This window comes from Barbatula barbatula, assembly GCF_947034865.1.
Source record: "Barbatula barbatula genome assembly, chromosome: 22".
NCBI classification, from domain to species: Eukaryota; Metazoa; Chordata; class Actinopteri; order Cypriniformes; family Nemacheilidae; genus Barbatula; species Barbatula barbatula.
Window position 1 is genome coordinate 4970703 of NC_136785.1, and position 23843 is coordinate 4994545.

The 23843-nt window shown below is 38.4% G+C and overlaps 4 protein-coding genes across 12 annotated transcripts; all 4 read right to left on the reverse strand.

Annotated features, from left to right (window-relative positions):
• Positions 1-2924: 2924 nt before the first annotated feature.
• mamdc4 (MAM domain containing 4) lies at positions 2925-12898 on the reverse strand. The gene is made up of 28 exons (XM_079487171.1): positions 12738-12898; positions 11900-11995; positions 11638-11799; positions 11448-11573; positions 11120-11353; positions 10901-11026; positions 10383-10538; positions 9854-9954; positions 9594-9749; positions 9403-9493; positions 9212-9325; positions 8832-8930; positions 8331-8468; positions 8112-8251; positions 7904-8006; positions 7734-7838; positions 7510-7644; positions 6861-6988; positions 6510-6723; positions 6291-6428; positions 6078-6202; positions 5875-5965; positions 5061-5210; positions 4830-4955; positions 4533-4657; positions 4334-4436; positions 3896-4086; positions 2925-3772 (listed from the first exon to the last, which is right to left on the reverse strand). The coding sequence occupies exons 1-28, from the start codon at positions 12793-12795 to the stop codon at positions 3749-3751; spliced, it is 3555 nt and encodes a 1184-aa protein (XP_079343297.1). The 5' UTR covers positions 12796-12898; the 3' UTR covers positions 2925-3748.
• A 254-nt stretch (positions 12899-13152) lies between these two features.
• On the reverse strand, positions 13153-15129 carry phpt1 (phosphohistidine phosphatase 1). Its single transcript, XM_079487187.1, has 3 exons — positions 14740-15129; positions 14035-14162; positions 13153-13954 (listed from the first exon to the last, which is right to left on the reverse strand). Exons 1-3 carry the CDS (start codon positions 14882-14884, stop codon positions 13862-13864), a joined length of 366 nt encoding a protein of 121 aa, XP_079343313.1. The 5' UTR covers positions 14885-15129; the 3' UTR covers positions 13153-13861.
• A 690-nt stretch (positions 15130-15819) lies between these two features.
• noc4l (nucleolar complex associated 4 homolog) lies at positions 15820-19901 on the reverse strand. Its single transcript, XM_079487225.1, has 15 exons — positions 19286-19901; positions 19077-19197; positions 18529-18635; positions 18280-18387; positions 18037-18186; positions 17838-17940; positions 17717-17751; positions 17572-17622; positions 17380-17491; positions 17215-17275; positions 16996-17106; positions 16690-16853; positions 16449-16531; positions 16149-16262; positions 15820-16045 (listed from the first exon to the last, which is right to left on the reverse strand). The coding sequence occupies exons 1-15, from the start codon at positions 19469-19471 to the stop codon at positions 15929-15931; spliced, it is 1623 nt and encodes a 540-aa protein (XP_079343351.1). The 5' UTR covers positions 19472-19901; the 3' UTR covers positions 15820-15928.
• Positions 19902-20009: 108 nt separating this feature from the next.
• pus1 (pseudouridine synthase 1) lies at positions 20010-23745 on the reverse strand. Of its 9 annotated transcripts, none has more exons than XM_079486003.1 (7): positions 23661-23735; positions 23427-23539; positions 23103-23338; positions 22024-22161; positions 21504-21606; positions 20532-21217; positions 20010-20146 (listed from the first exon to the last, which is right to left on the reverse strand). In XM_079486003.1, the coding sequence occupies exons 2-7, from the start codon at positions 23494-23496 to the stop codon at positions 20114-20116; spliced, it is 1266 nt and encodes a 421-aa protein (XP_079342129.1). In that variant the 5' UTR covers positions 23497-23539; positions 23661-23735; the 3' UTR covers positions 20010-20113. The 9 variants fall into 9 exon arrangements, with proteins under 9 accessions (XP_079342129.1, XP_079342131.1, XP_079342128.1 ...); XM_079486005.1 differs by having other exon boundaries at positions 23103-23358; positions 23661-23716; XM_079486002.1 differs by having other exon boundaries at positions 23427-23745.
• Positions 23746-23843: the final 98 nt, after the last annotated feature.

Below are 23843 nucleotides of genomic sequence, written 5' to 3' on the forward strand. Positions count from 1 at the left end.
ATTAACAATGACTACAAAACTAGACTAGACTAGACTAGACTAGACTAGACTAGACTAGACTAGACTAGACTAGACTAGACTAGACTAGACTAGACTAGACTAGACTAGACTAGACTCATGAACTCACCACACAAATCACAATGTACCAGCACAAGACAGAAGACACAGGGGCATTAAATAAGGGACCAAATCAAGAGGGGAACAGGTGAAGGGAATGAATCCATAACGAGGAGACGAGAGGGCGGGAACAGAGACGAGACCGGAGAGAGCATATGGAAGGCCATAAATGCCTCTCTCCACACAAAACATGAGACTCTGTCATGACAAGAATATGCATAGAAAACATTACATTAAAGTCAAGTACAAATCAAGTTTACAAATTAAATAACTCTTTTATCAGATTTGGTTTAATCACAGCTATTTGGGATGAAAATCTCTGCGAAATACTAACAGAGCAAGATCACAGTTCACAGATCTATGCTGGGGATGTTGCTACTACATCTTATAATAACTAGTGACCATGTATTATAAAAAAACAATGCAGCCAAAATCACTGTTTCAACAGATATAGGCCTACTTAAAGAATTAGTCTACCAAAAGATGAATTCTGTCATTCATATCATATTATTATTTTTTAGAAATAAAGAGGCTGAAAATTAAACAAAATTGCTTAGAAATGCTTAAAAAAACTAAAAGAAGGGAATAACGAAAACAAAGAAAACAGAATTCTGATGACAGAAATTGCTATTTTGGGGTGAACTATTCCTTTAAGTATAGATGTGCACAAAAGTACAGTAAGTGAGATATGTAAACATCATCCTTGACCATTTTCTTTTCAATCATGAATGGTTAAAAGGCAGTGAGTGGCACATATAGCTTTCAGTCTGTGGTCACAGTGCTGGGATCATTGACAAACACAACCAACATGTCCTCATATCACACTTTCCTTACAATACGTCCATATTTCTCTCGCCTTCTGGTATGCACCGGATGGGTGACTCTCCAGGTCCCACGACAGACACGAGCACTAGTAAAGAGTAAAGTCCACACAGTTTCAAAAGCAGGCACACATAGACAAAACATTTACAACAGTAAGCCGTTTATGGGAGTCGTGGTAAAACCAGAGTAGAAATTTAATTACCACACTCACTGCAACCATTACATCTGTAGTTAATAAACCCGTCAAAACATTCATAACACCACGGTTAATTCTCAAAGGAAATATGGGGAAAATGTGCTAGAAGGTTAAAGTGTCATGCACACACCTTACCTGGTGCGCAACATTAGTCGTTCGTGTGGCTTGGCTGCTTGTCTCCTGTACTGCATCAGTCCACACACCAGCTCGTGAACGATCATGAGGTAAAGAAAAAATATAAGGACACCAGGCTCCATCCTAATTTGGTATTTCACTGGTCTTTGCACAACAGAGGCAGCTTGGAAAACAAGCTCAATACAGTCGTATCGTCTAGAGCATCACTTCACTGCAGAAGACTCACGCGCTCGTGTCCGAGTCGCTGCATCGTCTCGCTCTGCTAGAGTCATTCTGACATTTAAATCATCATTTCACATGCTTATTTTTTTACTGTAAAACATATTTTCTTCTACTGCAGGTTTTCTGATTTTGTTGCCTGGATGATCCCATCAAGCTTTCCGAGAGACAGATATGTTACCATGGAGACATCACCGTTGCTAGGAGACGTCGCCATTCAACTTTGGTTTAGCTTCTGTCTCTCTGCATTGCAAGTCTCGGCCAATTCATTTGTGCTTAAAACAAGCAAATGAAAATGGCCTTGAACAAAAGAACAAGAACCTTGAATTAAATGTTATGTTTTTATTACACACTGATTTCAATACTAGGCTTACTTTTCATGCCACACTGATGCTTGTTTTTAAATATAAATTTACAAAAATGAATTTAATTTATATAGAATTTGAAATGTTTGTCTTAAAACAAAACTTATTTACTAAAGTCATTCGTAAATCAAGAAAATGCACTTTAACTTAAGAATTGACTTCATTTGTACTGGAAAATACCAAAATACTTTTTATGCGCAGGTGACACCATTCGGCTTTCCTCCAGCTTGTTCTATGGAGTCGGTTTATAACATAATTTAGTGTTAATAAATTGATAGATTATTGACATAATATCTAAAACAAGTCAACTATAAAGTAAACTTCTGTTAAAGTAAAGTATAAAGTAAACGGTGATAAAAGTTTGACAAATATATTCTACCTTTGATATCTTGAAACATTTTGGAAATGTTTTATTGAGACCATTATATAATCTGCTACATCAACAACATCCACAAAACATCCTTAAAATGTTTCACATGTTCTAGTTTTGTTTATATATGAAACGAAGTCTGTCTTATTTAAACTACCAAAGGAAGAACTTATGAAACAATTATTTTTTTCAAACGACACCAAATGACTAACAGTGTTCACCGCAGGATGTGTTAAACGATCTATCCTTGAAAGAGGGGGGAATATATATATATATATATATATATATATATATATATATATCAGAACAGAACAAGTTCCATAAACCAAAGTAGGACCATCAAAATCCAATGTTAAGTACTCTTTAAATATGTAGGCTACATTACTCCGAGTAGATTTTACACGGTAAGAATTGATTTGTACACCCAACAGAAGTGAATGTATATCCTTCCACAGTTATCTTTTCCCACTTGTAAGATTAAATAGACACCAGCAATGTGTTCGTGATAATGGGACCAAGTAAATGAATAAATATCGGTTTGTTGTAGGGAAAGGAGTGATGAACCTTTGTTGCACGACCTTACCTGCCATGTTCAACTGTCAACGGGCCTTCAACAACCCAGAAGATCAGCGATCTCAAAGCTTCTCAAGCAGGTTTTTAACTTGATTTTCATCCACAATAGACAACGGGAAAGCAAATAATAAATACTGTAAATATTTAATTTGTAATACATAAACGTATTGCATGCAACACCACTGCAATGCTTTGATTTAAAGTGTATAACAGAACTATTGTAAAGCTAGCTTGTCAAATGCGTCTTGTCATATTTGGTGAATTTTACTTCCAATATTGACAAAAACAACAGTTTTTACAATAAAGCTTTGCCTTGTGTGCCAGACATGAATACGCAGTGGGGAAAGAGCATTAACACATTGTACGCAGATGTATTTCGTATTACAGGTAAATGTTATGACATAATTTTTTTTAAAACAGCGATGTAATATAAACAATTGATTGAATCACATCATTTAATTGATAAATGTTTACTTCAGGCTTTGTGTGCTTCCCCGGCAGCGAACTGAATTTTTGATTTCAGACGTCATATAGACCTCTAGAAGATGTCTGTAAGATGTTTATGATTTAGAATGGATGTAAAGCTGCTCTTTCTAAGATGTTTAGCAGACGTATTACAGACGTTCAGACGTCTCCGAGACGTATTGCAGATGAGCAAACTATGTATTGTAGATGTCTTGCACATGTAAATGCAGACGTCAAATAGACGTAAGCCAGATGGATTGTGCTATCTGGGATACATCTGTAATACATTTCGATTCAATCATAAAGCTATCATTATGATGTTTAAATTACAAACATTGAGTTGTTTGTTGGGTGTATTTTTGTAGATTTGATGACTGGGCCAGTCCTGCTACGGCGACACAAGCAGTTCTCCTGCTGTGATGTTGCCTGTCTTGCCCGAAGGCTGCCAGAAGGCTGCCAGAAGGTATAGCACAATTAAAGAGCTTCTCACGCTACTGTATTCACTTGTTCCTACAAACAAACACACAAAAGAAAAATATTGTTTAATAAAACTAAGCTGTAAAGAAAATGACAAGCACAAAAGTTCTCAAATATAACTCTCATACACAAAGGTTTACTTAAAAGCAAACTTACAGTCTGGTCAGATTCATACAGGTCATTGCCGAAGCCAGTGCAGTTGACAACAGATGGGTTTGACGCCTGTGTTAAAGCACTTGCCCTCTGTTTGTTTTTAAGGTAGAAGAGTAGCAAGGCAGAGAGAGTGACCAAGAGAAGAAGAGAGACAATGACAGCTGCCACTATTGTTCCAGTGTTGGATGGTGAGGCTGAAATGATAAAGATTACAGTAACTACACAGTACTGTATGTCAACATCAATACAAATTCTCACTTTTTGCATTTCCCTGCGTCAGTTACTGTGTATTTCACAAAGTTACAATAAGTAAACTTACTGCATAAACATTTTAGTACTTTGGATTTCACTTTTTTAACTGCAAATATTGTTATCTATATTGAATTCACTGTACAATGAATTCTAAATATCATTAAACAAAACAATCTTGCGTTTCATTACATGTCGGGTCTGTCTTCTGCCCGGCACAGTTTACCCCAACGGTGTACTTTATGTCATCCAGGGCTAGAACACCTTTCTCTCCTTTAAATCCCTCCAATACAATCTGCCATACATTAAACCACATCTAATCAGTTAAACAGATCAGAATGAAAAATCTATAAGAATGCAGAATACAGTTGGTTTTAATGTAAGTGATCACCTGGTACTCTGTGTCTGAGGTGATATTCGCACTGAAATATTTCCAGTTTCCACCCCCCTCATGCAGACTCAGCAATTCGTGTTTGGCCCCTCCAGACAGCCTCCACACTATGAGTTTACTGTCATCTTTGGAAAAACACAATACTCATCATTCTCATCACTATACTGAATTATATTAGTGACTTTTTAATTTTTATTTAATAACTAATGTTATGATACTCAATCAATTTTAAATAATAAATGAGGCTTGCTTATACAAAACTGTGACTGAATATTCAATAATATAAATGAGGCATACACATTGTTGGCTGATAGACCCAAAAACTCAGGCAGGTTCCTTTGGTTGATGCTAGATGAGGACTCAGCAGCCAAGCATTCTGGGTAGCAGTGTCACGTTGGGAGTTAGGAAGGAACAGGAAGTGACCTATAGAGCCAAAAACAAGGTTTATACGAAAGCTCTTAGCTATTAGGTTAACATTAGCATATTGTATCAAGTATTGGCAAGCTCAACTAAACCTGCAGAAATCACCTTCATCTGTGTGTAATGTGTGATCATATGGTGGTGTGCTGTAGAACTTCTCAGCTTGCACATTAGTCAGATCCCAATCTAACCAGTCCACAGACGGGCTCTGAGTGTTGGACCAACCGCACAGACCTCTCTCGTAATCACAAGTGTTATCTAAAGAACATACAGAAAAAGCCACAAAATCATCATAAATTACAAAAAACTAAAATATATTTTTAAGATTCAATTGAACTCTTTTGCTCACAATGTACGGTGCAATGTGACGTGAAACACACAATGAAAAGTAATGCAATACTTCATTCTATCCATTGGAAATTGACATAAGCCTGCATTGAATTAAATTTTATCTAGACTTATTTCTTACCTTAAAGAAAACATAAATTCTTTGCAAGAATATGTATTAAGAAAACATATTATTATAATACTAACACAAGTACACTGCACAAAGATTCTTGCTAAGCATTTTTGTCTTGTTTACTAATACAAACATCTACAAATTCTCAAATCAGGATACATTTACTTGCAATGGATTACTTTGTAAATGCATTAGCCAACATTAGCTAACAATGAACAATTCATTTTTTTGCATTTATTAATCCTTGTCAATATTAGTTTATGTAATTCATGGTGGGTTAAATAATGTTAACAGTGACAACGTTTTGATTTTAATAATGTTTAATAGTCAAATTAACATGAATAAATACTGTTGTTAGTTCATGTTAGCTAATGCATTAACTAATTGTTAACAAATAGCATCTTATTGTAAAGTGTAACGTTCTTTTGTTGTGTTACCTAATGGATACCTAATAATACAAACCTGCTGTAGGACAGCTGTATGTTGAATAGGTGATGTCATCAATGGCAATGTAGGTGTTTTGGCCCCCTCCGCCCTCCACCTCGAACTGCAGCTAATTCACAAACACAGATAAATCCACTTACATACTGTTACCATGGCAGTACCGGGGCAACAAGTCAAGGTAGCAGATCTGCTGAAAGTCACCTATATCATGTGCCACCTACCTGCCAGTTCCCATGCCAAGTGACATTGCCCTGACCATGATGCCAAGCATTGCCCTGCCCGAGACTGTTGGAAAACAACCTAATCCTGTCTCCCTCTGAGGGCTTCACGTAAACATGAAGAGTGCCTGTGTGGATAAATGTGGTACAAATGAAGTTTTCTATTTAGGTTGCGTAACTACTGCGTTTAGCACGTAGGTAATACTGTTTTTTTGCCTGGATTCTCTCCTCCTGTGTGGTACCAGAAGTGCACACATTCAGTGTGACTCAAACCTCTGCGCACAGTTGAAGTCAAGGTCATCTTACTGCCCTGGGAAAGAACATCCACACCGCTGTGTGCCAACATGTAGAATCCTAGCCAGAACACAATACATGCTTATTTACCTAACTAAAAACAGACCTTTATTCTTATATTTCAGACAAGTTTTCTCATACCCTTTCGCGTCTCCAGGCTGTGATCGGTCTCTGGACCGCTTCCGCTTGATGCGTAATTCTGATGGACCCATCTGGCTCTTCCAGAACTGATGTAGCCACAGGTCTGACTTTCAAAAGAGCACATAGTGGGCAAAGAACACGAGCCTGTCACAAAGGCCACGTCATCTAAAGCCAACTGACCGTCGAAACCAGAGCGTACGGCCTCAAAAACAAGCTGCAGGGAGGGGAACAGAGAGACTTGAGGAAAGACTTAAGGAATAGCGAGGTAAATTTAGCAAAGAAACATTATACATGTTTGCTACATTTCTTAAAATGTTATTTGCTGAATTAGCAACCAGCTTTTGTTTGCACCTGGAAGGCGGTGAGCTGAGGAGGCACAATGCAATGGCCCTCGTGCCAGACATTGCCATGGGCACCACTGTGCATCCATAACAGCTCTTCTGTGCCATCATCAAATAACAACTTTACAGCGAGAGCACCTGGGAAAGAAAAATTTATTATAAAACAATAATGATTATTGATTATGATATCATGTGATAAAAATAGATCTTGAAACATAGTTCTTGATTCATAAGAACTTAACTTTTGTGGTTTGACAACCATTTGTCACCTTTTACTTTCATTGTATAGGAAAACTGTGAACAAGATGTATCTTTGTAATTTATGATTGCAACCATTTTTTTAGTTTTGGGCAAACTGTCTCTTTTCCTGAGGACGGAAATATACTGTTTACGGCATATCACTGCTGTCCTTCTGAAATCTCTATATTATGATTATTATAAATATTTTTTATTCGTCACCCTTTATGTTTTTCACTGTGTTCTGCAAATATCTAACCAATAAAAAGTATTAAAAAGGGCTTGTCAACTTTGACAATACAGTATTCAATCTTGAAAAAGCACAGTGCTTTTTTCATTTCCTAAAAAACAGTGAATTTTGACATTCCAGGTTTTGGAAGGACAGCAAAGCTATAATATTAAGTTGAATTCTACAAAGCCACCTGTGTTTGGTCCATAGAGTTTGTAGAAGAAGGAGAGACAATGCTCGGTGCTAATGGCATTCTGTCTAATAGAAATTAGACGTCCAGAAAGACCCCGCAGTGAAATGTCCCACATGTCCACCACCAGACTTCTACCTGAAACCGAAGTCATAAACAGACCACAATGATAAAATTCAAATTGGCACAATACTTAAAAAGAAATAAAATATTAAAAGCATTCGAACCATCATAGAGGGTGTGATCCATTCCACTGTTCAGACTCCAGTCAAAATTATCCGTCTGGTCCTGGTACCACCCGCACAAATTTACCTCAAAATTACACGACAGATCTGTTCGAGAAGAAAAATGAAGAATGAAGAATGTGAAACTATTTTGAATATTCATTTCAACTCACCATTGGAGGGTATAAAGTTTCGATGACATTCGACATAGTGAACGTCCTTCACTGCGACCTGCACATCTGAGGAGAGCTCATCGGCACGAGCACTGAACTCCATCTGAGAACGAAGAAAATGAGGACAGAGGGACCCAAAATTAAAACCCAATCTGGTACAAAGAAAGTTGAAAAAAGCTACATTGCAAGTGAACAAAACTTCCAGTGCCTGAAAGCGGTGTTCTCTGGCTCCAACGTAGACATCCTGCTTTATCCAAATCCCTGCCGTCTCATTGGTCCTCCCCGCAAACTCCCACAGCGCAGACAAAGTCCCTAACACACTGTCAACAACATACACCGACAGCTCACCTGCACAATGACGGACACGGTCTATTATCTCAGGATCTGAAGAGGAAAGACATCTCAAAAGCAATGCAGGTGATGTTACCTATGTGTGGATTTCTGCCAGTGAGACTGTAGGAGAACTGCATGGTGCACGAAGGACCTGATGGGCCCAGGAGAGGTGTACGAGTTTGAGCTTCAGTTAGCTGTTGCCCAGGGGCAGAAGTCACATACAGGAACTCCTCTAAATGACAAACAAATATTCATAATGTAAATGATCAAACTATCAATTCTGCCTAACTCGGGTCTGGTCAAACACATCGCTCACAACATTCAAAAAAATACTTAAAACCCATCTCTTCTGTGAATACTTGACAGGCAAATGAATGAAAGAAAATATATGATAATAAAAACAAAAAAACAGGTATTGTTCTGTCTTTTGTGAGTAACTTGGCATTAGCACCTATTGTTTTTTGCTCTTGTATGACATATTGCTGTATTGCTCCCTTAACTCTCTGTCGGTTTGGATAAAAGCGTCTACTAAATGACTAAATGTAAATGTAAATAAGTGTTATAATCATGATGGGACAGTAAAAGTGATCATCACCTTTGATGGAGTCGATAAACTCAAGTTTTACATCCCAGGCCTGGTTCCCTATGCTGATGTCTGTCCAACCAGAGCTGCCATTCACATAAAAGAAGTCCCCTGTGTACACAGCATATAACGGACCATAATATGATTCTGGTGTATTAAAATTGATATCATAACATATACATATATATATATATATAAATTTTAATTGTATTAAATTAAACAGGACAAGCTTCATTTTCTTTCCTTGCAAATACTGTCACCATTCCAAAAATCTTAATGTTAAAAAATACTGTTCATTTATTTAAATGAAATTTATAGACAAACACTACATACAAACACAACTACTGATTTAGCACTAAACATGAGTGCACATAAACATGTAAAGCACTGACCACATTGAGCCTCATCTTCTCCGTTCACACAATCCACTGCAAAGTCACAGATCTGACTCTCCTCCGTGCAGGGATGAACGGGAGATTTTGGGAAGTCTGGCATTGGCATTGATTCTATATGCAGAGACACAAAAACTGAATGCAACAGTGAAATAAAAGCTGAAAATAAAATCACAGACAGTTCGAGGTACCATCGGTGAAGCGGCATTCAGGAGACAACACAATATCATCAATAGCGACCCCTCCATACTCCTGGTCCCGTATGGCAGCCACAAACAGAATCTACGGACAAGAGTGAATGAGAGACGTAAAGAGAGAAACATGAGAAAAAGTCAAGATGGAACAGACTGCAAAAAGTGCTATGGATGTTATGTTCTCATACCTGGAAGGTGCTATTGACTACAAGTTCCACCTCCGCCTTTACCCACAGATCCCCAAGAGAACCTCCACGCTTCCACACGGGGTAGATCGTTCTCTCCGCCACCAAAACTGATAGTCCACCGGACACACGACCAAACTGATGTGTGTACATCACCATCTGTAATAACAGACACACTCTGACGTGTTTTATATTTTTGTCACATTTGAATTTTGAGAAGCTGTTCGAATTATATTTTATTACACGTGATGATAAATACATACCCGACATGGATGTGTGTAATTGGTTGGTGCGAGAGAAGGGCTTTGAAAAGATGTCCAATCACTCTTCAATACGTCTGGTTTCGTTACATACAAGAAATTACCTAAAAGCAATAATTTACTTATTAATTGCAAATATTTTGAGACATAATAGTTTAAGGTCTTCAGGGACTTGTTTTGACATATTCTTTATTGAAACCGAAGCTTAGTCCAGGTCCGAATCAATGCATCTCAACCATTGTCCAGCGCAACATTTGAAGTCCCAACTCCATAAAATCTTCTTGGCATAACTAAAAAGGCTATTTAGAAATATCTTGATTTCTAGCTGTTTAATCCTAGTTTATGCTTGTTTTGTCTTCTTTCAAATTAGTTCAAAGTCTCCTTGAAGCCCACTGGTGGGCACCGGCCACGTGCTTGAGAAACACTGATCAAAATAGTATAAGCAGGAGGAACGTCATTTTATTGGATACAAATTTGGTTATACCTGTGAGTTCATGGGTGTCTTTATTTTTTCCAAATGTCCGGACCATACCTGCCACTGTATTAGTTGAGTGGTCTCTCCCAGGTCCTTTCACAGTATCAGTCAACGATATGTTCATCTGATTGGTCCTTGTCCATTTAAGTGATGAAATTGTTCTTAGGTCCCACCCACAAAGGTCATTCTCAAAGTTACAGCTCGTGTACTGGTCTGTGCATGAGAAATACAGGGATAAATAATAACGATCAAGGTTTGGCTGGTTAGTCCACTTGGATCCAGTTTATAGACCCTTTTGCTGACATAAACATTGGTCCAGCAGAACTTCCTGTTTTAGTTTGTTATGTAGTCATTTCACATATATAACTAATTAAGCTTTAAAGATAACATTCTCATTCAGTTGTAAATGTTCTGTTAGTATTTTGTTAAAACTAAAACATATAGTCCTTCTGGACCAGTGTCGTTGCAAAATGCAAAAAGGTCTTTAGATATTATTAGAGAGCTTGGGGACTGTACTCATTTTTGCTGTGCCATCACAACATAAATACATTTATTCACTATGAAGAATGTCTTACCACAGTTCTCTTCATCTGTTCCATCACCACAGTCATCCGTACTGTCACACACCTTATAGTCCTGCACACAACCGTTGTTCCTACACTTCACATAACCAGGACCACACGACCCACTAGCAGATGGAACTTGGAGAGAGACAGCAAAAGAAGCATCAAATCTTTTCCCTTATGGTGTGTTCAACGAGTAATGAGTAAGTCAAACTTTTTCCCATTCTCTACCTGGCAGTGCACAGTCTAAGAACTCCAGCTGATCGATGGACACGTCTCCCGGCTTCCCTTTTGTGCGTCTGGAATGAAAGTGGATATAGAAAGGACCCGGGATACGACCCAGGTAGATAGTGGCCTCCCTCCAGCCATGGACACTGGTACCCTCTGGCCTCCACACCACAGCCTCCTCACCATCAGCGGTCCACACCGTTCCCCACAGAGGGGCATCACCGAAACCTGTGTGACCTGCAACATACACAGACATCATAAAGAATTTTGTTAAAATCTACAATTGTAAAGCATCAGATTTACGCATATAATAATAGATGGATATGTGAACCTGCGTCCCAGATGAAGTATCTGAGCCGAATGCGACAGGTGGGAGATGAGTGTTTTATTTTGGGGGACTTGAGCACAGCCGTTCTGGGAGAGTCTGATGATACAGCAGTCACTGCCATAAACCAGCCTGTGAAAAAAAAGAAGCTTTGGATGACAAAAAGCATGTACACAGATTTTTGCCTTTTGTATACCTGTGGAGGTGCCTGTGGTGTAGTCTGAGGACGGCCCGCTGTCAGGAAGCGTTGGTCCCCTCCGCTGTCTCTGCCACATGTACCCGCCCTCATCCGACCAGACCGTCCATCCACACATTCCCTCGTGCTCAAAATCACACACATAGTCCGGCCCTCTGTAACCTGATCATCCCAAATAAGAGCAGAAACAGGTTCAGGGATAGAAGGCAAGATACAGACGGTGACGTGCGGTATATGAATACATGGATGAGGAGAATCTTACCACAGTCCTGCTCATCACTGCAGTCTTTACAGTCACATATAAAGTCACATTTATTCTCTAGCGGAATGATGCAGCTAGTACGCCCAAATGTGAAAGCTGCGAACAAGAGGAAAGACTACTGAATAAAGTTTGTATTTAAGTCAGTGCATATCTAAAAGCAGAGAATTGATATATTGTAGGACTACCAAGACATTATGAAGGCGTTTTAAGTGATTATTTATTTAACTCAAATCAAATGACATTTAATAAACACAGTATTTATTAAATAACATTATGGCTCATAAATATCATAGTAACAACAGTTCAGTACAATTCAAATTTATACTGCAAGTTGCTCTCAATGTCTGAGTTTAGTCTAGGTTAAGGCCATTTGTGGTCTTTCGAATGTTTCCTGTTCTGTAAAATAAACTGTAGCCCAATTTTCATTTTCAGGTTGTAACAAAAGTATTTCTTTTTTGTACTCAGAAGCGGCAACTCCACAGTCAAAGGTCTCTGATATAAGTCTTCGCTCTCACGTCCAAGGACATTTGTTTTGTAGCACATAAAATGAAGATACATTTAAATCTCTAAATCCCTCGCAGAAACATATTCTCATATTGCATTACTTACTACAACGCCCATCTGCAATTGTGTTATTCTGGAGAGAGGGATTATATTAAATAATTTACAGTATATTTAAAGCTCATTAATAGAAATATACAAAAATGTAAGGATTCAAAACTATTCTGTACTGCCCTTTGTAAGTGTTTAGTAGTAAACAGTGTGCAAAAAATAGCAGAACACTTCAAAACACACTATTAGATTTTTTTAAACGTAATAAAAAATGGCTCATTCTCACCACACTTGCAGATATTCAGCACAATACCCAGTAAGAGAATCCATTGTTTCGTTCCCATGACTTAATTCTCTACCATTGACTTCAGGTTACAGAACAAGAGTTTGCTGTGAACAAAAGTCGTGTCCCACCATATGACAAGTTATTAAGTTCGCCTTCCTCCTGATGTCACATAGAGATAACACGTGGACTTTACATTTTAACCCCAAGACAAGTACCGGATTTAATAAACCTCAACCTTCTTGACAACATTCCTCCATGCAGAATGCAACGGTGCCTACAACAGATACATCTGAAGATGTAACTATTTAACAAAAACAGTAGTGTACATTCTGAAAGTACACAGTAGCAAAGTTTGCTAGTTAACCTTGATAGAAATCAGCAACATGATGTAGTGAAACAAGCAGGATCTGCAATATCAGAGACAAAATAAATGTATTTATTGGACATGTTAGTCTGCAATGCATTTCTGTGGCTTATCGAAATGCAAATACAAATATGTGCCTAATTCCCAAGTTAAACTAAAATAGGCCGTGGCAATGTTTCTCTAAATGCCGTTTCAATGCTTTCAAATATTCTCTGGATATGTATACAGTACAGATATCATAACACATTCTGAGAACCTGAAATAAAATTGCTGACAAACGGATGCAATGAGATCGTCAGGTTTATCAGGCAAGGTTTACAACCTCGAGATCAAGATTTTTATATGGTGTATTTCAGCACAAATAATTTACATTTCCCTTGCTGGGTACTAGCACGTACACTAGGTTGTTGCAACATTTTTCTACTTGAATGCATGATAAAAAACGTTATGGGAACTTTTCTAAGTGCTCACCATGAGTTTACTGCCTTTTCAGGATATGATCGTTTATAGATTGCCGTGAAATACATAACCTTCACCACTAACCCGTTAAGGGCTTTGTTGGATCTTTTTAATTTAAATACACATGGTTGAAACAAAGATGCATTCTCTCCTTGGTAAAAAAAACACAGCAAGTTGCCATTCTATGTCAAACATAGATTTGAATAGTAAACATTTTATCCATCCGTCCATCCATCCGATCATGTTAAGGCTTTGTTCTCTCTAGGCATAAGTTGAGACAGATCCTTGAATGGGAACCTCCTCAATACCCATCATCTGCCCAAGTGACCTCATAGTCTGGGTAACAAGTCTTTATTTTCTCAGTAGATACAGCATGCTTTGCTCTTCCGTAGCCCTGAAAAAAAAAGAAACAAAGTTTCAGTTATTGCATTGCCTCTTTCCAGAAAAACACTGATCGACACTCGCGCAACGTACCATGGAATAGCCGTAGACGTGGATCTTCTTCTCTGCAATGTTATGTTTGATTCGCCCCCCTCCGAGACATTCGCAGTCCACTCCTCCAGCTCTCTCCAGCTCTCCAGAAACACGGTCATATATATCAGCTTAACAGAGACAATGTAGTTTAGACAAACGGACAGTTTTATTCTGCGATTAAATAGGCTGATTAAGACATAATGCATTCTATGCTATTTCAGCTTCCTAATGCATACGTACAATGAACAAATACATCAAGTGTACAAACATAACACTTTTCTGATGCACTTTGTTCTTTTAATAACTGCATTTGCATTTTCTGATTGAAACACTGCTTTGCAAACAATGCAAAGTTTGATTTAATGGATTATAGTGGGAATTGTATTATTATAATGCTCTGTTGGTCTCTACTGGCAATGTTTTGGGTTCTGCTGGTGGGATAATATCTGATAGATGGAAACCATCAGACACCATTAATTGTCCTGAAAATACGTTATATAAAGAAGTTTTTAATGGTGATGGTATTTGTAATGGGATGTTTTTGTCAACCGAAAGTCCAGGATTATTCAGAAACACGTTGCCTGTGAGCTAAAACCACGCAGTGAATCTTTAGTAGTGCATTTTAGTTATATTCACGATAAAACATATATTGCACTTATTCATAACCTCCAACACCCGCCATTCATTCTAACACATGGATCCTACCATGATATTCGGCCCACGCGTATCCTCTCACAATATCAACATACGACTCGTCAGTTTTGCTGTGCACTCGTATGAGGACATATTTAAACACGCCATCCGGATCTATATCAACCTCGGGGATTTTAGCGAGAAGTTCGGCCGACATTTTAGCAAAGGTGTCAGAGAAAAACCACGAAACTACCGACTAGGTCAGCGGTACAGCTGATGCGATACGCCTATCGTCTTCATGCGGCGCTGTGCAGACAGGTTGGAGTATGACATCTAAGAATCGCGAGAGCGAGTCGATGGCTTGGCTCTCGCGGTATTTTGATGTCATACATCGATCGGTCTGCCAAAGAGTCTGCGCAGCCATAGATATAAATGTGCCTTAAAGAAGAACGCACTTGTTCTTCTGTGAAATGTTTAGAATAGATGATAAACTAGTGACACCTACCGGGCTGAAGAAATATGACTGCAGTACGGTGGCCGGAAAGTGCCAAACTTAACAAATCGCAAAATTAAAAACCCTAAAATCAAAATGACATATCTGAAAACAGAACAACAATTCGGGAAACAAAATAACATGTCAGAAATAAAAACGACAAGTCAGGGAAACACAAATCAGTCATACGGAAAAAGTAGTTTTTTTGGGACTGGGATAGTTACTGCTGATTGGACGAAACATCTGTCAATCCTGTCAATGTTGTTTCTGACTTGATATTTAGTTTTCTGAATTGTTGTTGTGTTTTAAGATTTGATTTCATGTTTTCAGGTTCGTCATTTTGATTTGGGATTTTTTATTTTGCTTCGGGATTTTTTATTTTGCTTCTAGATTTGTTTTTAGTGTTGCAACTTGTTGTTTTGCTTTGCACTTCTCAGCCACGGCACTGCAGCGTCTGTCGATGGATCATTTCAAGATTATTATTATTTTTATTTTTGGAGAGGCTTTCACACACACCCAACCCAACTTCAGCTATATTCCTATTTAAAAATGATAGCACACTGTATTGGCAATTGTCAATAAAGCGAGATACAATAATTAGCTAAAGTAAAATTGTAGTGAGAATCAATGTCAGCCCAGAAAACATTCAAACACATATTTATGCGCAAACAATGTTTATTTTCTTCAAAAAGGCAAACTCAATGATACAACCCATGCACAAATTTGTTTTTTATATAATAAAGAACGGACTCAACAAATAAAAGGTGGTTACTCAAGAGAAAAGTGCACACCGAGGACTTCTTTTGAACTCTTCAGGAGCTCTGTGGCCGTATCAAACTCCAGTGGTACGGTCTTCCGTTCGGCCTTCAGTTCTCGCTGCATTAGCTGGCAAACAAAATGTGTGGAAAAATGCTTATTACAACAAAACTTGACAAATATTACAACTTAAGTGTACAAATCATCTTCTGGTAACAAATTTGTCAGGTACCTCAAAGGTAGACAGTTCGAGCAGTTTGCTGATGTCAACCTCTGATTCTGACAGTGGCTCATTTATGACCATAGCAGCCTTGGCCACATCCGGATGGTAATGCTTCTGTAGCGTCTACAAAAACAGATTAAGACGAAATCAGATCTGTCTGTTCTTACTGTTGTGCTTATCCATATACCAACATTGGATGCAATAATAATAACGTGAACTTCATAACAACAGAGACCAAACAGAAAGATCTACATTTGTTTATTGCCTCGGACTTCCTTCAGTGTTTCTTTATAACACCTGGATCCTTACCTGGATCTCCCATAGGCTGCTCTCCAGAGCATGACACTTGGCTGGATCCTCTTCCTCCATAACATACGGGTCATCACATGGCTCTAAAACAGCAGCAATAGTTTACTTTGTAAATAGAGAAATTATAGCAATCTGTCCTATCACATTTTGAAACAGAGGGTCCTGTATGCAATTTTGGGTTGCCTTTGTTTTGATGTCTCTTCTAAAAGACAGAAGAGCATTAGACGAAATTACGAAATACCTTCCGCTGCACTCGGCCTGTGAATGATGACTCGGCAGGAGGGATGTCGGCGAATGAGATTACAGATGAAAGGCAGTACGATGAGCAGGGCTGTGGGTGGCGCAGAGAGGGCCAGACGAGCCAGGCGCTTCACAAACGCTGCCACAAGATAAACTGGCAAATGTCTGTCAGAGCAAAATGCAAAAGAATGTTGATAGTATACCGTATACGTGAATAGAATTTAACACAGACTATGCGCATGAATCATCTATTACAAATGTGCTTATTTGTCCATTGAAATAATATCAACAGATGTGGCAAACTTACGTTGAAGAAAGGAAGATGTTTGCCAGGTGGAAAAAACGTGCTTGGTATTTAACATGGAAAATTGTGGGCTCCAGTAGATTGTATAACTTCTTATAAAAATCGGGATAATCTCTGCATAACAAAAAACAGAAGAGACAAATAAATAATGTCATTTGACCACGAAGAGCTTTAAATATGAATTATTTTATATAAGTGTGCTGAGTTTTAACAAAAACTTACAAATTGTGCTTATGTATAAGGACAAATAAACCATTCAGAGCCAACAAACTGATCGCTCCACCTAGATCAAACGCAGGCAGAAGTGTTAATGAAAAAATAGTTTTAAAAAGTTTATTATGATCCTGAAATATGTCACTATATTATTATATTATGTACTTCACTCACCAATGTCATAGGCAGCGGTCAGGAAGTCAATCATCAGTGTGGCATCACTCATCTGTGGCATTATAGATTCATGCAGGATAACCAGGATTTTCTTGTACATGCTGCCAGGTAACTGCAGAGATAAACGAAACTAAGTCAGGGTCACATCACATAGTCAAACCTCACCATAATCTGAAGGCACTGTTTGTTTACCTTGTACCTAAGAAACACCAGCCACATCTGTTCATAGGCTCTCTTGTGCTCCTATAAAACATGTTTATAATGTCAAATTACACTCAGGCACCAGCCCAAAAAGTGTTTAGTGTATATTTAATAGACAATACAAGCATGCACCAACCTTTAATTTGGCTGCTTTCCAATCCTCATGTTTTGCTGTAGTCAGTAAAAAATAGAGAATTGTTTAAATAAATGAACTACAGTATGTTTAGTCACAACCACACGAAAACCCTTAAACTCACTCTCTTGTTTGACAAGGAAGTTGGTCATTTCTGACGATTGACTGGGGATGTTGATGGATGAGAGAAGCGTGAAAACATTGTTCTGATATACACGAATCACAGCCTGAGCACACCAGGAACAAACAAAACCTTATATTAAACCAGACCTATTTTGTAGCGAGTTATTATAAATATTTCGCAACGTGAACATTTTCAATACCCCCTTGTTTCGCTCCATAACTCTGGTTATGTTGTCTCGTACAGAACTCAGGAAGTAATACCGCACATCATCCATCTCCAGGAACTCCTGAAATCTGGAGATGAGCAGAGACATGTCCTCTTTCTCTGAGAGAAGGTGCTCCACCAGAGCCTGTTTACATGAGGGGCAGGATAAAATGATACACTTAATTTCCATATTCAGCGTTAAAACAGATTATGTTCTATTGTTAGAAAGACATCCAACCTGTATGAGCTCTCTGGGAAAGTTGTAATTTTCACTCCAGTCCAGTTTCTGAAGGGGATGTTTGCCCTCTGCTTCTACAAATTTCATTACTGCGCAAAGGGAACTCTCCTGAAAAACAATAAAGAACGCAATTCATTGAGACTCTGCTTGCTTATTACACATCAATATTCAAGAAGTATGCACTAATAAACAACAGTGTAAACGTTATGCCCCTTTATGCCTTACTTTTGTTTCACATAATTCACTCACCTTCACTTGGAAAACATTGTGGCCTATATTCTCCAGCAGAAGTTCCACACAGTTATTGTACCGGTGTCTCATAAATATATGATACTTTTCTTCGGCACTGCGATCACCTGGCAACAAAACAATTGCTTTTAAAGTTAAGTGCTGTACCCTACTGAAAACCAGAATAAACCATATCAGAAATCATTAAGGATTAATTGGTTAAAAGGGGAATTGTACTGTTTTTAATGTAAACTTTATAATGGTCTCTACTGGTGACGTGAAGTGTTATATTGCTGGGATGTTATGTGGCACCAACAGGACCCCGTTAAATCCCAGATTTCACAATACATACAGGAATTTTGTAATGGTAAACAGAGTTCATGATCGTATTTGAATAAAACCAACTGAAATGTCAATCGTTTTATCAACAGGGGTGTACTGTGTCCTATATACAGTAGACACCTGTCTATAAAACAATTGACATTTATTATTATTATTATGCTACTGTCTTATTAAATGACATAACAACTACTTCTAAAGATAGGGTAAAAAGCATCACCGCATCTTACCCGGCACGATCTCATCTTCTGGAGGCAGCTGGCCGACATACAGCTCTCCTCTCTCGAACAACTCACAGAAGATCTTACCGCACGCATTAGTAGCGCAAATGATCTCTTTTTCGTTATCTGACTGCGAAATAAAATCGCACGTTATTTAAAGCGATTCATTGGCAGAACAAAACTTGTTGGATTCACAAACCTCAATCATAAACACAAACCTGCAAATATTCAATGACGTCGAATATGTCGTTCGCATGTTTTCTGTTTTGAAGTAAACGCTCTGATTTGGCATTTATAGCTTTCTTATATGAAATCTGACTGTTTTCGCCTGTCTCGCGTCTTTTCACGTTGCTGTCCCTGGACGGCGCCATGACGGTTTCACCACATAGGCGTTTAGCGTTCATGTGAATGGTTGAGGTCGCCCCCTAGTGTCTAATCGCTGTATTGGCGTTCGACATCATGCAGCGCTGCGCAGACGGATTGGCGTATGACATCAACGTACCGCGAGAGTGAATCAAATTAAACTGGTATTTTCAGTTTAATGAGTATAACAACCAATCACTATCATTTATAAATAATTATCCAAACTGTATAAGTTGTACATTTGGTACCGGTGTGGTCTACAACATAATCATCTAAAAAATGACATGTGTATGTGGCTACATAGAGAACTTGTCTAACCAAGAAGGCCAGACTTTAAATAATGCCAAATGCATACATTTAAAAGGCCAAACAAGCATTAAAATTAAAATCAAGAAAGAATATTTCATTGGGAAGACACTGAGTGGGGGCATATAAAGGGGCTTGTAAGATCTGCCTAAACTTACCCACCCAAAAGCCAAAACATTGCCATTTAAGTTCAAATTGAAAACCCTCATGAAACTTTTACATATTGGCAACAACACTGAATAATTGTGAACATATTCAACATGAGACTTAAAGAAGGGTTGTAATAAAAGTAATTTTATTTTAGAATTTGAATTCTTTAAGAAACTCGAGCAAAAATGTATGGTAAAATAAAATAAAAAAGTCTGCTTCTCAGTAATTCAGTCGGATGCATTTCCATCGTCGTCATCATCCTGGAAAAAAGTAACGGGACAATTACGTTGTGTTGTTTACAATTTTGTACAATACATTACAATCTTTTTTTATTTATTTTGTTAAGTACTATTAAATATCTCTATTTATTTTCTGGAGGCATAAAGTGATAGTTCACCCAAAAATACTGCAGAACACAAAAGAAGATATTTTGAAGAATGTTGTCAACTGGCACCCATTCACTTGCATTGGTTTTGTGTGCACACAATAGAAGTGAATGTGTGAAGGCGCTTTTCGGTTACCAACTTTCTTAGGAATATGTTCGGAAGGAAGTCATACAGGTTTAAATGACAAGAGGGTAAGTAAATAATGACAGAATTTTCATTTTTGGGTGAAATATAACTTCAATACATTTAGAACACCCACTTTGCGCTCTTGGTTTCCTGTCACTGTCGCTTCGAAATCATGGATGTGTAGTGTGGCCATCCAGTTCACCATAGACTTCTCATTGAGTTCAGTCTCCACGATACTTGGATAAATGTGCTTCTCCTTAAATTCAGCAATAGCAGATTCTTCCTCAGTCCATTCTAGAGTCTCATGTATACCATCTCCTCCAAAACGTTTGTTATAGCGATCAAAGTGCACTCTCTCCAGCACTAATCCAAGGCCGGGCGCCTTGGGTACATCAACCTTCTCCTCCCCCCAGCTCCTCTCGATCACCTCCTCACCTGCATATCCTTTAACCAGCGCGATCACCAGACCAATCATCTTGCGGATTTGATGCATCATAAAGCTTTGGCCTCTTACCGTGATGACAGCAAACTCAGCTTCTTGTTTTACAAAGGGCTGCCCGCAGGACATTTGGGTGATGTAGCGCTTGGCGCTGGGGTCCCGGGGACCCTTCTGCGAGGTGAAGTTGTGGAAGTTATGGGTCCCTTTGTACATGCCGAACAAACGGTTGACCTTCTGAAGGGTCTCTGAATTCAAACGGAATGACGTGTCTTCCTGATTAAAGTCTTTTGGGGAGAAAGCGACTGTCGGAAGCATGTAAGAATACGTTCTGGCATCACAGTTGTTTTTGGAATTGAAACCACCCGTAACTCTTCTGTAACCTGCAATTGAGATGATTTTTAAATGTAGAAATAATGGAATTTAAAACAACACAGAAAGAAGAATAAAGAGGTGAAAGGGATACTTCACCCAAAAATGGGGCACTTTTGACTACCATTGTATTTCAATGGGGGGCAAAATCTGTCTGGTTATAAGCATTCTTCCAAATGTCTTTCTCTGTGTTCATCAGAACAAAGAAATATATACAGACGTGGAACAACTCGAAGGTGAGTAAATGATGGCAGAATTAAAGTTATTGGGGGAAGTATCCCTTTAAGGTGGCGGTACCTAAAATTCTTATTTGAGGGGGTAGATGGGCATTGATGCTGGCCAAGATGTTTTCAATCATCCACAGCTTCAGAGACACAACTTGACCTGCAGCAGAAACACCCTGTAACAGAAGTAGATAAAGGATATACCTTAACAGAATGAAAGCCAATTTAATGTCAAAACTGTTTGCAACCCACTTCAATATTATTACACTTGTGATATAAATACGACACACTAAGGGACAGGTCAACAAAAAAGGCTTATTCACCCTCATGTAATTGAAAATGACTTTTACAAAGGAGATATTTTGACAAATGTCTCCGCAACTTTGTGTCCATACAATGAAAGTCAGTGTTGTTTGGATTCCACTTTTTTTTTTAAATAGATTAGCCTACCAGTAGAGACCCACAATGAAATTCAATTTTCATTAAACCATAAGGAAAAATGACATAAGGGTGAGTAAATGATAACAGAACTTTTATTTTGGTGTGAACTATCCCTTTAAGATAGATGTTGATCGAGACAACATTAAACTTACCTTATCAGTTCGTGCACATCTCTGGAAAGACATCTTCTTCATCTCTTCTCCATGGCCCTCGGGAATACACCCTGCCTTTACGAGAGCAGCGACCAATTCATCCTCAATGGTCCTAAACTGAGAGTTCTTTGCATTTCTCTGTATGAGAACACAAACATAAAAGAGTCTTAGTAAACGTACCATAAATTTACTTTGGGCGTTTTACCCTAACTCAAAATGTGGACCTGCTATAAAGCCACAATATGTACATTTGGACCGCAAGATTGTGCACTTTTGAAACAACAACAAAAGGCGAAGCTAAATTACGTCATGTAGGAGGGTGGAATTATGGGACATGTCGTTTTCACCATCCAGAGGCGTTTGGAGATCGCCCATCATGTTCACGGACGAGGTAATGAATGAATTTTATTTGATGTCATCGTAATGAATTAGCTTGCAAGATACGTGGAATGTAATGCTACGTTAGCCCGCGAATGATATTTTGATTTGGTAGCGTCATACAGTCGTCGTTTAAAAAGTAAACTGCGTTTACGCATTTTTTGGGTTTCCTTTACTCGCCAAAGAGTAATCGTGATCCATAATAACAGAACAGAACCACTTCTGCATTTGTGTGTTGCTGTAGTTTCTACAAACTGAAAACTGAGGGTAGTGCGGACAATGGACGGCCATTATTTTAAATAGGAATTTCTCCTAATTTGCATTCTTGGGAACATTTGGGATAATGTAAGTACACAACTGCGTAAAATATCACACCGTGCAAGTGATCTTTTGGTAATTCATAGCAAAATTATTCCATATTGTGGCTTTAAAGGCACCAAATACAGGGGCCTCTAATGTACACATACAGATCCCCTTTAAATAGCAGGCAAATTATAGAAAAATCACAAATGTATTTCTATATATTCTTTCAAAATTGTTGAGCTCCATAATAGTCTACAATTCTTAAAATGAAGACAATTGGAAAAGCCACTAGACACTTGACATAAACAAGGACGGGTGTAAAAGAAATTATAACACTAGTACGAGTCAAAATATGCCAATATATAATATAAAATGATGTCCAAAAGATATGAACACACCTGCATGCCATAGTAGCCCTTGCCCGAATATGCCATCAGCATTGCCACCTTTTTCTTGGGGTATTTCCGGTCAACACTTTGCTCATCCTGATCCGTTTTAAGCTTTTTGTCTTCGTGCTTATTATCCTCAACCACTGCATCGTCCGCTTGTCTTTTCGGGGCTTTGTTTTGTGCGTCTGTCGAATCCTCGCTCATTTTGCCAGATAAGCAAAACCCGCTGGATGTTAAAATCGGGTCTGAAACACATTTGACTTAACTTACACGAAACGTCACATTAGGTTAATATGCAATTTGTTTACAACAGATTTCGTGAATAAAACTTACCTTTGATTTTGAGAGTGGACGTTAATCTTTGAGCTGAAAGAATATGACCGATCCGACACAATTTCAGCATGTCATGACAATCTCTTTCAGCGAGGATGCGCCTGCACAAATGTCTTAGAACAAACGCGCTGGGTTGCTGTTATTACGTTCATTTGTGTTTTCGGGCATTTATTCCGATGTGTTAAATTAATGTAGAACCGCGAGAGATTTGTTTTTGACGGAAGCGTGAATTACCTTCAGAGCACCAACTTATTTACCTCCGCTGTACCTCGAATACACCCACGTGGAGTGAATGAACTTTCACATCTCGCCGAATATCGCGAGAAGTAGACGGGTTGCCAGATATTCTCAAAATATGTTATCGTAAATAAAACGAGGGTGTGTTGCCTGTACTTTCTTATCATTGAAAAGGCATCA

What these genes read in the sequence shown, in the direction of transcription:
- mamdc4 (XM_079487171.1), bottom strand. Translation starts at nt 12,795, where the DNA reads ATGGGAACGAAACAATGGATTCTCTTACTGGGTATTGTGCTGAATATC. An exon ending in GCTGAATATCTGCAAGTGTG is followed by an intron (nt 11,996 to 12,737) that starts GTGAGAATGAGC and finishes TCTTGTTCGCAG; the next exon opens with CTTTCACATTTGGGCGTACT. An exon ending in GTTTATCGACTCCATCAAAG is followed by an intron (nt 8,469 to 8,831) that starts GTGATGATCACT and finishes TTTGTCATTTAG; the next exon opens with AGGAGTTCCTGTATGTGACT.
- phpt1 (XM_079487187.1), bottom strand. Translation starts at nt 14,884, where the DNA reads ATGTCGGCCGAACTTCTCGCTAAAATCCCCGAGGTTGATATAGATCCG. An exon ending in CGCGTGGGCCGAATATCATG is followed by an intron (nt 14,163 to 14,739) that starts GTAGGATCCATG and finishes GTCTCTGTTAAG; the next exon opens with CTGATATATATGACCGTGTT. An exon ending in ACGTCTACGGCTATTCCATG is followed by an intron (nt 13,955 to 14,034) that starts GTACGTTGCGCG and finishes TTTTTTTTTCAG; the next exon opens with GGCTACGGAAGAGCAAAGCA.
- noc4l (XM_079487225.1), bottom strand. Translation starts at nt 19,471, where the DNA reads ATGAACGCTAAACGCCTATGTGGTGAAACCGTCATGGCGCCGTCCAGG. An exon ending in CTTCCTTGTCAAACAAGAGA is followed by an intron (nt 17,752 to 17,837) that starts GTGAGTTTAAGG and finishes TACTGACTACAG; the next exon opens with CAAAACATGAGGATTGGAAA. An exon ending in GCAGCCTATGGGAGATCCAG is followed by an intron (nt 16,263 to 16,448) that starts GTAAGGATCCAG and finishes CTGTTTTTGTAG; the next exon opens with ACGCTACAGAAGCATTACCA.
- pus1 (XM_079485998.1), bottom strand. Translation starts at nt 23,496, where the DNA reads ATGCTGAAATTGTGTCGGATCGGTCATATTCTTTCAGCTCAAAGATTA. An exon ending in GATGTGCACGAACTGATAAG is followed by an intron (nt 21,607 to 22,023) that starts GTAAGTTTAATG and finishes CTTCTGTTACAG; the next exon opens with GGTGTTTCTGCTGCAGGTCA. An exon ending in CCCTCAAATAAGAATTTTAG is followed by an intron (nt 21,218 to 21,503) that starts GTACCGCCACCT and finishes TCTCAATTGCAG; the next exon opens with GTTACAGAAGAGTTACGGGT.